At 42.2% G+C, this 15,259-nt stretch overlaps 1 protein-coding gene across 1 annotated transcript in view; it reads right to left on the bottom strand.

Annotated features, from left to right (window-relative positions):
* Window positions 1–15,259, bottom strand: part of tspan18b (tetraspanin 18b) — a 59,192-nt gene that overhangs the window by 10,564 nt on the left and 33,369 nt on the right. The window contains exon 2 of the mRNA XM_041794880.1: window positions 12,419–12,499. Coding sequence (XP_041650814.1) covers window positions 12,419–12,421 — 3 coding nt within the window. The 5' untranslated portion in view covers window positions 12,422–12,499. The remainder of the gene's footprint in view (window positions 1–12,418; window positions 12,500–15,259) is intronic.

Genomic DNA, 15,259 nt, shown 5'->3' with positions numbered 1-15,259 from the left:
AGTCACAATTTGTCAATAGGTAGTTGGTGGTGGGTCCTAACTCTGAACTGGTTGAGAACTATCGCTCAAGATCACTGAGGGGTGGTCACAAGATGTTTTCTAAAAAGAAAAATTTAAAACAACCTCAAAGAAATAAATGTAAATGTTAAAAAAATTAAGTGGTCAATTTTATCCATTATTGTTAAAATGTCCTTAAAATGACTTTATTTTAGAGAAAACCACAGTTATTAAGTGAGATTTGTGCTCAAACATATGCAATGTGTACAAAAACTCCCTAAAATATAGATTTAAACATGATGCCTCATGCAACATCGTACATTTTTTCCACTTCCAAGAATGGTGGAGGTCCCCGGCTTCTGACGCCGTTATTTTGGGGTCATGAGCTGAATAGTTTGGAAGCTGTTTCTCAAGAGTCTCCAGAATATGCATGGAGAAATCAGAAAACTGGCAGTCACTAAGAATTTGAACAATCCCCACATCGTACCGAGAAAACTTCACTCCATCATTGCTTTTATATGAATTTTTATTTTAATCGATTTCTTGTCTTTGTCCGACTAAACTGGACACTTAAAATGCACTTTAACATGTTAGTCTGACTGTGAAACCAAAAAAATAAGAAGCAGCTCTTTCAGTTCCACTGGGCTCTTCATTTGGTATCATTTTGGCTTCATTAATTCAGACAAATTTGAGCAAGCTTTGATGTAGAAGAGTGCATGAATTTCACTAAACCCTCAAACCAGAGCCAGCTCCAATCTTTAACATGAAGGACACAGGCCAGAACTGAGACCCATCACTACTGCTTTAAGGTAGACAACATCAATGCTAAGCATTATAAGGTGTGTTGTCATCAGATATTACTAAAGAGGTATAGTCAAGTCTTGTCAAGTCAAAGTTTATTCATTTAGCACATTTAAAGTATCCTCAGTCTACCAAAGTGCTTTACCAGCACCCCTGTACTTTAAAGACTTAGCTGATGGCCAGTAGCAAGGTCAACAGGAATGAGGTCCATAGTAACTGGATGAAAGATTTGCCACCTAGCATAGTCAGACATGCTATTGCAGTGGGGTTACCAACTGTCCCATATTAGCCAGGATATCCCATATTTTGAGCTAAAATTGTTTGTCCCAAACGGGACACCCCAAGTGTACATCAGCGATACCTACAGCATTAAAAGCCAAAACCCCCACTGATCAAAGTTTTGTTTCTTGGAATCGTTTCCTTCAGTTGGCGAACATAAAAATATGTATAAACTTGGAAAAAAACACAAATTTTACAGCTTACAGGCTCTCAGAGTTGAGTTCAGGGACTGTCAGAGGTAAATCATGGATTTACAGGGGTCCTAAGTTAATCATTTCAACATTTTTAATGGTTTTATTCATCTTCAATAATTAATATGTCTAAAATTATTTAATTCAGCTCTGTGTTAGACTTTTTTCAGTGTAGAAGCTACGTTGGGGAGAAAGGTTCATTATAAACTACATGTTTGAATTTTCATTAAACTACAAATTGAATACTTGTGTTTTTTTGTGCTTTTACAATACAGTCATAATTCATATACCACTGTGGCACTGAGCTCAAACCAAAATCTAGTGTTCCTTATTTGGCACTAAAAAACATTGGCCACCGTGTCTGACATTAAATGGATTTTCCTGCAGTGCATGTGTACAGTAGTCTTGTTAAACTATTTAATTGAGCTCTAACTGTAGCTCAGTTTAAGTGTGCAAATAAACATTTTCTTTGTGAATAAGCATCTCAGAAAGATTTGTCCTTAAATTTTCTAGTAACATTGAGCAGAGCGTCTCTGGACACATGGGGTCCCTAGGGCTCAGTGTGACATAAGGGACTGTCAGAGTATCTTAAGGCTCCGTCCTGGGCTCTGTGTGCATTAACCAACAACATATGGCCTTTACAGTCCTCGTCTTCTTAATGTAATGAGACGCAGGAGCCCTCTGCCTGACATAAACACACTTTCCTTGATGAGTGAAGCACTCCTGGTTAATGAAGAAAGCCTCTCCTACATTAGCGGACAACATGGGTGTCTAAGTGTCCATGACCCTTTGCACCTGTGTGTATCTGATGCTCCACAGGGCCTCCATTGAAGCATTTGTTTAAGCTGAAAATGAAGCAGACTTTCCCCTCAGGGGCGATAGGAGCCGTCTGAGGAATCATTTCTACGTGTTCGGTTAAAAAAACTGAAGAAGAAACAATCTGTGGAGCAGCTACTATAATTGCAGTCTCAGTGAGGAGAGGAAAATTAATTATTTGGCAGAAACGACCCGACACTCTTTGCTTTGTAGTAGTCATTATTAATTTGTTCTGCTGTGGTGATAGCCAGGATTGAGGCTGGGTAACAAGCGGATTAAAAAGCCATTCCTACGAGGACTGGAGAAAGGTTTATACATCTCACAAGCAACACCTTGGCGCCTCTGAATTACAAAACAAAAGAGTTCCTTCTTTTCTCTCCCTTTGTCTGTACTTTGCAGCATGTCCATCAGATATAATCTCCTAATCTTCAGACGGTCTTTCCAGCGCCTGCTGTGCTGTCAGACGCCTCCTTATGATGATCTCTCCACTGATCTGAGTTAGCAGTGAAGCTCTGGCTGCGATCGATCATGTCCACTTTGATTCCTGCCAGTCTCTGAAGGGTTGAAGGGACTGCTGTCGCTCAGATGGGATTCAGACATGACCCTTCACCCTCTGAGATGGGGATTTTCACTTTCAGGAGATCTGAGCCTTAATTTCTCTAACTATTGCCTCATATGAGTAACTCCCAGCTGGTTGCTAAAATTATATTCCTGTAAATAAGGGGGTCATAACCCATATCTTTATCTAGGCTGTCTTCTTGTTTTGTTTCATGTATTCCCCCTGCTTCTTTTTTCACTGTGCTGTGAGCTCTAGAGAGGTTTCTGTCTTGTTGCAGCTTCGTGTAAGATGCAGCAACAATAAATTTGAACAATACTAAAGATGTGAAGGCAGCCTTTGTCTGCTGTGGGAGCAAGTTAACACACAATGAGAACGTTTCCTCCCCTCCACCAATCCAAAGGTTTGTTATTTCTCCTCTCCTCCCCAGATGAAGGAAAATTGATTTAAAGCTATGGTTAAACACCTCCTCTAAATCATAATGATATGCTTAGGTATTGATCACTCTTCTAGTGGTGCTCTGAGAGCATCCAACAGCGCCATTGCACGGGAAGGGTTTTAATTAACCCCTCCCTTTCCTAAGCCTCACTGAAAGGCCTAATGAGGGCACAGGAGGTCTCAATTGGGATTTGCATACATTACAGTCACAGGGAAAGCATCAAAAAAAGGCTCTTTCTCATCCCTGCTGCTCTCCACAGTCACCCCAGAGTGCAAACTGTACTTACTGGAGCATGGGATGAGGAGGTGGAATAGGGAGGGAATGGGTCGGCTGGAAAAACTCTCAGGGCTGAGCTCACGTCTCATTTTCCAAACAAAACGTCTGATTTCTCATCCAGCGTCACCCTTCTGCTTTTCACTCCCATCTCAGGGTTGAACCGACTGACAGATGTGGAGCCAAATTTTTCTTTTTTTTTCTGCATTTAAATGCATCAGCTGCTTAAAGAACGAGGTGGACTACTAGCCATGCAGGCTCCAAATAACATCACTGCGGTGGTGCAAAGCGCCGTAGAATAAATCAAACTGCCACTGAGACCCTGGAGAAAGTGCAGAGTAAACAAACTGGTCTTTCCCATGACTCCCATGGGATCAAAGGTCCTCATCGATCATGGCCCCAGCCGTAGATATCAGACCACTAATTCTCTGTGAGTATTCTGCAGAGAACATTATGTAGACAAGGGGGACGTGGTTCGCACTCCGGGAGCTGCAGCCTTAAACCAACACAGACAAATTTACCGCAAGATTAAAGACCCATCTTCCTCAGGTGCTTTGCAAGCAATGTGTCAAGATAAGGCGCTGTGAGGCATTTTGTTTGTGTTTGCTGGCAAAAAAACCCCCACCCTTTGTAAACAAACATGACACATCGCAGTAAGGAAAAGTGCACTGCTTTATATAGAGACAGCCAGCATATTTACATGCAAAGCTACACGGAGCTACAGTTAGAGCTTAATTAGGCCATTTAATTATACAACTGTCCTTGTCCCTGTATACAAGCATAGGGAACAAATGATTTATTATGGTACAACTTTGCTACACTTGGTGGCAATAAGATTCTTTTCAGCACATTATTAGACTTATTTCAGTTTGACCGTTATAATATTGATATATTCCACTACACACTGATTGACTGCCTATTAAAAACAGCTTCTCTGTGTACCCAAATGTACTCAATTTAAGACAAAATACCCCTTTGATGAAGGCTGACATTTTGCACTGACGATGCATACACATGACATACACATAGTAGAGTTGGGTGATCAAACCACTATTACATGTGCTTTATTTTCATATTAAGGTACTAATCAAAACAAAATTATGCAGAAATCATCTTGGCAGCCTAGTGGTTATGTCCACACTCCCCATGTAGGGAGGCTGTTGTGGGTCACCGAAGTTCAATTTCAGCCTGTGGCTCCTTTCCTGTGTGTCACTCCCCACCCTCCCTCTCCCACGTTTTGACTCTATCCACTGTTCTCTCAATAATAAAGTCATAAAAGCTCAAAATCCAGTCTTAAAACAATCATCTCAATCATATCCAACCAACGGATTTGACAAAAAATTATTGAACACATGTTTTAGCTTTCTGGACAAATCCAGGGTGAAATTGGGAATTGACATGGTGTCATTACTGTACTGTACATTTTGAAAGAAGGTAGCAAAACTTTACAATGGACCATGTTTTTGCTGACCCCTTTTGCTAGGCCCCCTATGCTCCTGGTCCCCAGAAGACTTTCCATTCTTTGCCCCTTTTGTAGAGGCTTTATAATTTGACCCCTGTTAAGATGGAAGGGACCTATTCATGAATTATACTGCAGTCATTCAGCAGCAAGAGCTCTAAATATTCTGGCTTCACTCCCAGGCAGTTGTTGCTCTCTCCGCCTTAATATAAAGTCTATGGTAGTACGTCAACAACTGAAAAACAGTTTTAATGTTGAATGATGAAATTATGTTCATGTCATACATTCTCACTTTGCCCCCTGTTGTTACCTCCTTCTTGCTTTCTTCCCAGCCTTCTTTACCTGCATTATCTGGAGACATGATAGTCTGACTTTGGAGAATTATCTTGTTTCAAATTCAGTTAGACTAGCATGTGTTCATACATTTTAAAAGTCAAATTTCAGACAGGCTTACACAACTAATCTACTTTTTTAAACTGTGTAAACACAGTGAATATGTTTATTAGCCAGAAAATACTCTGTGTGTGACCTCAATCTGACAATCTGAGTGGCAGACTTTGCCTGAGGTATCACATAAATGCCAACTCAGTCTACTGTCTACACTGACATCCTGAAATGCCAAATGCTGCTAAGATACCATTGTTTACTCCCGGCAAAGACTGATCCATAGCCAGACTGGGTTTGTGGAGTCTGGCATGGTTTGAGTTTGGTTGTGGATTAATGAGAACTGATCCTACATCAGCGTTGCAGCATCGACAGAAGCCAGAGCTCGGTAATGAGGGCAAAACCATCTGACCTAAATTCTTCTCAGAATGAGAGAGAGGAATTCTGAATTATTGCTATAGGGCTTTTTTTCATGCTTAACTCAGAAGACCAGTTTTTTTTGGGAGGCATCATCTACACAATCAACCATGATGGTCATGTCAACTGGTTGCAATTAAAAGATAAGGAAGATGTAGTCCCACATTTAGAGTGCACCATATATAAATAGCACACCCTTGGGTGGTTCTCCTTGAAGTTGACACTTTGAGCACGATTAATGAAGTGAGTCCATATTCCCCCTCGCTCCACCGGCCACCGCCCTGGACAAATGGATCAGCAACGACAAGGACACTGTGTCTGCCTCTCGCCAAACTGTCGCCACACTGAACCCGCCTCCCCTTCCGATAACCAGCCAGTTCACTTCATCTGAAACGTGAGGCTGCATAACAGAGAATCATTAATACACTGAAACCCTGTGGAGATTTTAAAAGCTGGAACTTGACCCCTTTAAATGTCATTGACCCTCTAAATGATCACTTGTAGTTGAACCCTTGGAGGATGGCACATTTTGTCCTCTGGTTCCTTAATGCACCAGGAGCAGGTGTGTGTTTTTTCTTGTACTGGATGTTACTCTGAAGCTCTCTCCGGAGTGCCTTAATACCCTCCGACAATGACACTAAGGGACCGCACGCATGCCACATCAACTTTTATCTCAATTAAAACCCCGTTTTCATATCTCTCCATGACTTTCTAAATCAGCCACAGCAAGTAAACATCCCGAAATCCGACTAAAGACAGGCTCCTCTGGCAGTGAGCGAAGGCTCCCCTGAGGCGCACCATGTCCCTTAATGAACCTCCAATTAGGAGAGAATGAGCCCTGGGCTGTGCTGTCACACTGAGGCGCTTTGAAGTGTGCTGAATGCTAAGCAGCTATAGCGCACTGTATGCTGCTTTAGACTGCATACAGACAACAGGGAACAACCACAGAGACAAAGTGTACGAGTGTAGCTCAAAGGCAGCGCCGCGCACAGTGTGTGTGGGTGTAGCTCACACAGAGAGCAAAGCGCACAAACTCAGCTGGGTTGGAAAAGTTGGAAAAACTGCTAAGCTTGAAGCAAAGGTCCTGATGTTGGTTGGATGCTCAGGTTGATGCGTACAAGACATACACCCTGCAGCCAAGCATGTTTTTCTTAATGAGTTTTTGCAGAGCAGTGGTGAACATTATCAGCATCTGCATATTATGGCTATTGCTAGTTCACAAAAAAAAAGTGGTCAGTCTCGCTTGAATTCTCTCTGCTTTGCAAAGCCATTTCTCATTTCAGTCCACTGTTCACCTACGTGCTGTGAATCCCAACCACTTCTTATCTGAGCCTGCGAGTGGCGCCCTCCTGACCACATTCACTTTGGGAATGAGTTTGTGTGAATCCCCGAGGGCAGAAGTCCTCTGACTGGGCAGCTGACACACTCCTGAACAACAGGCTGATTAACTAGAGACGACTCCCAGAGTGAACAAATGCACAGTCACAACAACACACTGGCCATGTGTTGTCAAACAGCTCCACATGCCACATTCTTGGCATCCTGACCGGGCTTGCATCCAGCTAGACGAACAGTTGCACATACTCCTACAGTGATATTGATCCTCCGGCTCCTTAGATAGGATTGATTAGGCAGGGGAGGGGCCCTAATAGAGGACATGCGATAGAGATGAGCAGATTTGGGCTTCGATTGAATACCACTGTGTGTGTGATCCATGCTTTCTGAAAACACAGATCCTCACTTAATTGTGTCGGCACCTCTATCTGCCTGAGTGAAGACACAAACTGGATCAATACCCCGCCAAGGCTCAAGCTCAATGATGCATTGATTGCCTGGAGTTCCAGCTCTCGGGTCGTCTGGCAGTGAGGACATGTGGTAGCTGCACAATAAGCACATAAACACTTCTGCATTATCCCCCAGTGACGACTTGGCTTTAACTTTTCCCACGGGTTGCTCTTGGAGGATGACACATTGCCTGTGGGGTTTTCCACAAAAATGAGTTATAACTCAATTCAAACTAAGTGCTTGGTAGTTATTGTGGCGACAAGAGGGAGAAATATTTCCATGAAATCTGGCCGCTACATTCGCTGCTGTGTCTTGTTCTGTCTTTGGTGGGTTTTTCCCACAATTGTATCTGAAATCCTCCCAGTTATGGCAGACGCACGAGAAGCAGAATAAATGTCATTCCTTTGAAAAAAAGTTTAGAAATGTAGTCAATAATCTCGCCCACACTGCTGCGTCCAGTTTTTGACCCTCCAGGGAGGGACAGTTTATATGTTGGTGAAGTTCTTCAGTAACTTTGTGGACTTATTTTTCTGATTTAATATGCTCTTACTGGCTTATACAGGCTGCATGGTGGAACAGAGGTAAGCACTGTTTTTCCTCACAGCGAGGAGGTTCCTGGTTCTAAGCTGGGTCAATCAGGGCAGTGCAGTATTATGTTTGCATGTGTGGGTTCTCTCAGAGTTTCTTAGTTACCTCCCACTGTCGAAAGACATGCTCATTAGAATAACTGGAGACAAGAAATTGCCCGTAGGTGTGAGTGTGAGCGTGAGTGTGGGTGTGCCTGGTTGTTTGTCTCTGTATGTCAGCCCTGTTATCGACCAGTCCAGGGTGTACCCCACCACTTGATTAGTCCCGGCGTATGACAACCCAAAACAGGATACTAGGTATAGATGATTGATGGATAAAGTCTAATACTGAGCAAGACAACAAGACACAATCTAGAGTAATACACTGTTATACCATACCATAAAACAGTGGTGGTGGGGGGCACCAACAAATGACTTTAGCACAGCAGAAAGGAGCAGTTCAATGATGTCACCTCAGACTCAACAATGTGGTTGCAGCTCAAGTCCAAGACATTGTCTGCATTTTGGATTAGAGTGGAAAAGGAGGACCCAGGACTGATAGGCACCAGAGCCTTGGCTTTGCTGCAGGGAGATGCTGACATGGCTTAACTAAAGTGTGCTAAAAGGCCCAAAAAAGCATGAGATTAACTGGGATTAACAAAAATTAGTGCATTAATTGTGGTCCTTGATTAATCGTGATCAATGTAGGTTATTTTGACAGCCCTATTAATAACCTGATCTGATTTTTGAGGCAGATATTTGGCATTTGGCCTTTTATCGGTATCAGTATTTTGTTCTACAGACATTGGATAAAATTTATCTTAAACCCCAACGCTGCATACATTTAATTGCTTCTACAGAAAAAAACATTACTGAGAAATCTAAGAACAAGCTACAACCCATGTGTAAACAGTCAAAGCTTTATCAGTTCAAGCCACAAACTACCATAAATCATCTTAGATCATTAGCAAAAGATCCACATTAAACACAACACAAAGAAGAGTAAAAATTGGTGATTGTGTTTCAAATATATTTACTTTCATTGTTCATTGTTCAGAAATGTGTAAATCTGTACTTCTGCCTGTTTTGCCTGTTTGGCCGGGACACTCTTGAAAGAGAGGCTGTTAACTTAAACAGGCCTTTTCCAGTTAAAAAAAAACTGGACCAGTTGTTGTCTCTGCCAGATCTCTCTATAAAGAGAGTTTCCATCACAGATGGCCTCTGCAGAAGTAAACAATGGGAGATTTAAGGGAAGACAACACTTTCAGCCTCAAGGGATTAAACACAAAGGGACACTTAGGGGTGTTAACAGCAGAAAATACACGCAATGTGCTCATATGTCATTAAATCCTGACAAAGAACAACTAAAACACACTCAGTGATGAAAAAAATCATCAGAGTTTTTGGTTCTTTATGGCCTGAATACATAGTTTGATGATATCTGCTGGTGTTGTTTTTAGCACATCTTGGAATTCCTCCAACCCCCCAAATGAGGACCCTGGTGGTCTCCACGGCAACCCGGATATAGGGTGAGAGTGGCCTTTGTCTGCAGGGCGCTGTTTGGCATCTCCACTTAGCACTACTTCCTGTTAGAAAACAAAAGGGGAGCAAAGCGGAGCCCTTTACGACTGGGGGACAGCTCGGCCTTCCATTTGTCTAATGAACTATCCCTGTTACCAAGATTCAAGGGCAGATGTCGCTTTGAATAAAGCTAGTTCTTCTCTATGAAGAGCCTGGAGGCAGTTTTATCATTTACTGATGACTGTAAGTCAAACACACATATCTGCACCCTCACACACTCAAAGTTCACCTGAAGAAAAAAGAAAAACAACAAAAGGAACATCATAACCTAATTTGTTACAGGCTGGGGACTTGAGCGCAATACAAAGATTAAAACAAAGCCTTGAGGATAAAACATGTGAGTTTGTGTTTCTGTGGGAGCTTCAGATGAAAGAGAATCCACATACACAAGCTATAACAACAGCAAGAAGTAAACTAGAACTGTGTTAATGCTTTACAGTTTTGCAGAAAATACAATTATCTTGTTTTCCTTCCCTGTGGTGGAAACTGCTCGAACTGGTGTGATATTAATGTAATAATTTGACCACAAATGTTTGATCATAGGGCAAAGGATAATATCATCAGTGCATAAAGGATTATAATAAAAAATGAACGACCTTTTGTTTTATTTACTAATTTTCATGTGAAACATCCTCATCACAAGATCCATTTAGAAGACATCTTGGATTTCTTAAAGCAGAAACAGAGTAGATGGTGTTTGGTCTGTGCCAGCTGTGGAAACCCAGATAATTTACTTCTGATAAGTTGATTTTATGAGCTTCAGGACGCATAAACATTTAAAATTACATAAACAGAGCTGGACAAGCTCTGTCTTTTAAGGAAGATGTCATAACTTAACAGCTGCACTGTTAAATAAATCTTGTTTTAACTTAAAAAGTTACTGCTAAGGTTTCCCTAAAATTTAAAGGTCACATGTTATGCAAAATATAACTTTTCAGGCTTTCCAACAAAAATATGTGCCCCCGGCCTGTCCACAATCCTCCCCAAGAATGAGAAAAATCCATTCCCTCCCCCCGTCTCTTTCTCCAGCTTTCAGAAAATGTGTGCTGACACAAGCCATTTTCAGATTTTCCTCTCATGATGTCATACAGGGAGTTAGCACTGCCCCCAGGTTTGGTTGGCCCTCCCTAATTGGAGGAAAGTTCCGCCCTCCTTTCCTGATCCTAGGATCAGGAGAGCCACATCCATTAAGCCACATCCATTCCCTGAGAGAGGCAGAGTAAGGGGCGGAGTCAGGCAGCTCAGAGACATTTAAAGCCACAGACACAGAAACAGCTCGTTCTGAGCAGGGCCGAAACAGAGGGGTTTTTAGACATGCACAAATCCAAAAATAGAGTATTTTTTCAGTAACAAACTTCACATGCATGTTTTGGGGACCTCTGAGACCAATATAAACTTATCTTAAAAGGGTATAATATGCGACCTTTAAGTAGACTACACTTGAATTGATGGGTAAAGATAAGTCAAGTTTATACAACTATAACAACTAGCTTTCTTTTTTACAGTGTCACCAAGACAGCAAATACTAAATGTCAATGCGCAAAAGCTGCACCATTAACCATCATTTCATTGTTGTCACAATATTAGCATTGTCTCTAAATGAGGGTGTGACGGTCTGGCTTTTATTCAATTTTGATTTGATCTTATGGTGAAAATATGAGATTAATGAAAATCACACAGGCAAATTAATAAATACATGAAAAATAGTGATGCTTTGTGCACAATTCCTGTAATCTCATGTCAGAATTCAGGCCTTATTTAACTTTCTTGAACTTAGGATGAGCGAAATGTTGATTAAAAGGCCTTTAGCAGGCAGACTAGCTGCAGCACTACTGATATTATAGAGTCAAACAAACAGCTGACTGTACACATTTGACAGCAGCTCTTACAAGGGTATGAGGAGGCGTTTTTTTTTTGGTTAATCCACTCTGTTCTGATCATAATGTTGGTAAAAACAAACAGAAAACCGTTATAAAATCAGCCTGTTATGTTACTTTTATTTAATTCACCAGACAGTGCTCAAAAATACATCATGTTGGTCTTCTTTTGATTTTGCCTGCTAATAATAATTTGATTAAACAATAACCCTGTTTTTCCTCTCTAATTTTACCCCAACGTGACTTTTTTCCTTCTGTTTGGGACTGTGGAGGTTGTCTGAATGTGTCTTCTCCTGCCTTACTTCCTTTCAGCATAACTGCATTGTATTTACCACTCAGAAAGGCATTGGTGAATGCAACTGTACTGTGCTCAAATCACAGACAGACATTAAAAACAGCTCAAGAATATGTTTCTGCTCTTCTGAAGTCAATTAGACAAACGGCCCGACATTGCCTGCTGCTGTCATGGTTGTGTGCTATGACTGATTAGAGCTGATGTGTCTGGGTCTAAACTCCCCTTTAACCTCTCAATCTATACATGTCTGCAGCTCAGCCGTGTCTGGAATACTAATGTTACAAATGCCAATGCAAATCAGACGATAACAAAGAGCAGAGCTGGCCTGCTGTGATGCTAAAGGGACAAAGGCACTTGTCTGCCTGCTTGCAGGACCCACTTCACGCTCCGGCTCTCACTAGCGCTGCTCCTCCTGGTAAATGGCAACAATGGCTTTGCGCCTGTGCTGTCAGCATCCCTGTGAAAGGAGTCTGTCAACAAGAGCTTTCAGCTGTTTATTTCGCTGATTTAACATGTCTCTGCTGGAGTGGAAGCACTGCTGGAGTTGGTGGAAATCATTCATAGCAAAAGCCAGAAATTACAGATGCAGAGAAAACAACCAAAGCAGAGAAATGAGTTTCACATGAGAATTTGCACTGAGGAGTTTGATTTGTGACTCTCTCTTCCTTTGGGATTGTACTAATAGATAAAATACCAGCATACCATGTGGATCTGCTTGTGCCTCTGCGTTCAGGTGAAGCTGATGACTTCTCTTGGTTCTCTCTCCTCTCCTGTTTTCATGGGCTGTTGGACAGAAGGAAAGGAGAGAAAAGGCAGAGGTTAGGATGCAGCTAATGAGATGAATAAACAGTGAAGCACTGGTGAGGAGACACAAAAGTGGCACATTTGTCTTGGTATGCGTAAGTCATTGAAGCAGAAAAAGACTGCGAGCATGAAAATAAAAATTCTAGGACACTTAAAATGACAGAGTTTGCATTTATTATGTATGAAGCGCTCGCACCAAGCTGTGAGCTAATTTAAGACTGCAGGAGTATTTTATCTGTGAGAATATTTCCCTCTCTCTTGGCTGGAAGGTAAAATTAAGTGTGGAAAAATCTTCATAGTGGTCTAGGCAAGGCAGACATGGCAGGTAAAATTTTAATGCCTGCCTGGAGGACTTGGAACCTGTCTATATGTTCTCACTTGGTTAATTATCCTTTATTAGAAGATCCAACAGACCACAGTCTCTTCTGATGTGACCTTGATGAGTGTCTGAGCTCATGCATTATTCACTGACAGAGGAATACCTTCCTCTCTTAGCAGACATCGCTGACTTTAACCGTCAATGTGCGATATGTCTCCAACCAAGTGTGGCTAATGACCATAAAAATGTTTTTAACTTTTCCTCCTGTTTCCAAACTGCTTTGCCACAAGTGTCTTTCAGCTGAATATAATGATGCAGAGCCAATTAAGCTGCTCGTATTCCAGCTCCCAATGTGCAAAAATAGTCAGCCAGCATGGATTCAACTGACAATACTTTGGAGCCGCTTTCAAAGCACTGGCAGTGACAACTACAGCATCAAATATGGCGAGAGCTGCCTTTCAGAGCGGCATGCAGTGAGCTCTTGCCACATTAGATGGTGGAATACAGGCAGGGTGTTTTTTATTCTGACAGGGGCTGAGGATGGAGAATATCCCAGGAGTATTCTGGCTGATTGAGCCCGCCGCATCTTCCCGCCGACACACCATATTGCCAGCAGACATCAGATTCACCAGGAAGCAGGATCCAACTGACAGTGGCAGCAGCAACACAACCTCCCCCATACAGAATTCAGACGGGCCCTGATTACATCGAGGAAAAGGCAATCAGAGCCTGAGTGAGGACAGGACAAATCGCTGGTGAGAGGAGATGCACTGGAATGATACACTCCGTTATCACAGAGCCTTGACTTCACACATATAGAGCGCAGGCTCAGGGAATCAATAATATCTCCACAGTGGCTGGGCATGCATGCAGAGCCAAAGAATGGAGATTGTTGGAAGGATTCACATCCAAATATTCAACATATGGCTTAGAGAACATTTCCCCAGGCAATACAACATTGTAATTCATTTCCATATTGTTACAGTCTGTTGTAAAAGCAACAAATAAGGCCAGAGCCGTCATCCTCCTGACTGTAATCTGGTACTACACACCACACTGGCCAAATTTTAGCCTGAGGCCTGATGCAGACATACTCTCTCCTGGACCCCTGTTTAGAGAGCTATTAGCTGTTGGAGAGCAACAGTGGTGAGGGTCTGCATTATTTTTTTGGTTTCCATGGAAACCCTTTCACAGGAAAGTGGAGCACCAATCGTATCGAGGAGCCTCATTGAATCGGTTATGGAGGGTGAGGAGAGAGATCGACGGCAGGCGGCTGAGAAAGCACAACAATGGGACGAGACCCTAGAGGAAAAACCATAAAGGCCAGGCCACTGAGGGTCCGACAAAGCAACAAACAACTTTGCACCAGAGAAAAGGTTTCATCTGCATCTGCTCAATGGCTTTCTTTTTAAAAAAATAAATCTCTCTCGCCAGCCAGTCATTGACATTTAAGCCCACGAGCACTGCAGGCAATTTAAACATCAAGGCAAGCAGTAATTGATTAGCACAGGCTGATATTTCAGGCTCTGACAATATCATTGCATCACCAACATCCATCCTGTGTGCAAGACAGTAGCACATTATAAATTATGAGCTTTTACATACAGTACATAATGTAGTTATTCTCCGCAGCTCAGCGCCAATTCACATGAGGCAGCGGAGGAAAGTGAAAAATAGAAAAGAAGAACGAAGGGTGAATCACACAAAGTGCTCCTCCAGTTATAAAGCAATGTCCTGAGTTGGCTCTGTAGTAACTCTACATTTAGTTAGTCACTGTTGATTCAGTATTCCTGGCTACCATTACACCATGAAGGCAAAAAGAACACTCCAAGCAACTAAGAGAAAAGGTTATTGAAAAGTATAGTTAAGGGGACAGAGACAAAAAATTTACAAGGCACTAAACATCCCTCAGAGTTCAGTTAAATCCATCATCAAGAAATGGAAGGAATATGGCGCATGAGTAAATCGGCCTAGATCAGGCCATCCTCACAAAGTGAGTGACCGAGAAATAAGGACACTAGTGAGAGAGGCCACCTAGACACCTACGACTACTGTGAAGGAGTTAAAAGTCCCAGCAGCTGAGATGGGAGAGACTCTGCATACCCAGTGCCTAGTTCTTCACCACTCAAAGCTTTATGGGAGAGTGGCAAAGAGAAAGCCACTGTTGAAGAAAACTCATATTAAATCTTGACAAGAGTTCACAAGAAGAAAGTTCTTTGAGACCAAAATGGTGCTTTTGGCCATCAGACAAGAGGCTTAGTTTGCTGACACCAAACACTGCATATCACCACAAAGCATACGGCAAAATGGTTTAAAGACAAGGTGAATGTTCGGGAAAGGCAGAGTTAAATCTCAGACCTTAGTCCTATTGAGAATTTGTGGCTGGACTTGAAAAGGGCTTTTCACACCCAATCCCTGTG

The sequence above is a fragment of the Cheilinus undulatus genome, linkage group 9 (assembly GCF_018320785.1).
Source record: "Cheilinus undulatus linkage group 9, ASM1832078v1, whole genome shotgun sequence".
NCBI lineage: Eukaryota > Metazoa > Chordata > Actinopteri > Labriformes > Labridae > Cheilinus > Cheilinus undulatus.
This window is presented reverse-complemented; position numbering and strand designations above follow the sequence as displayed.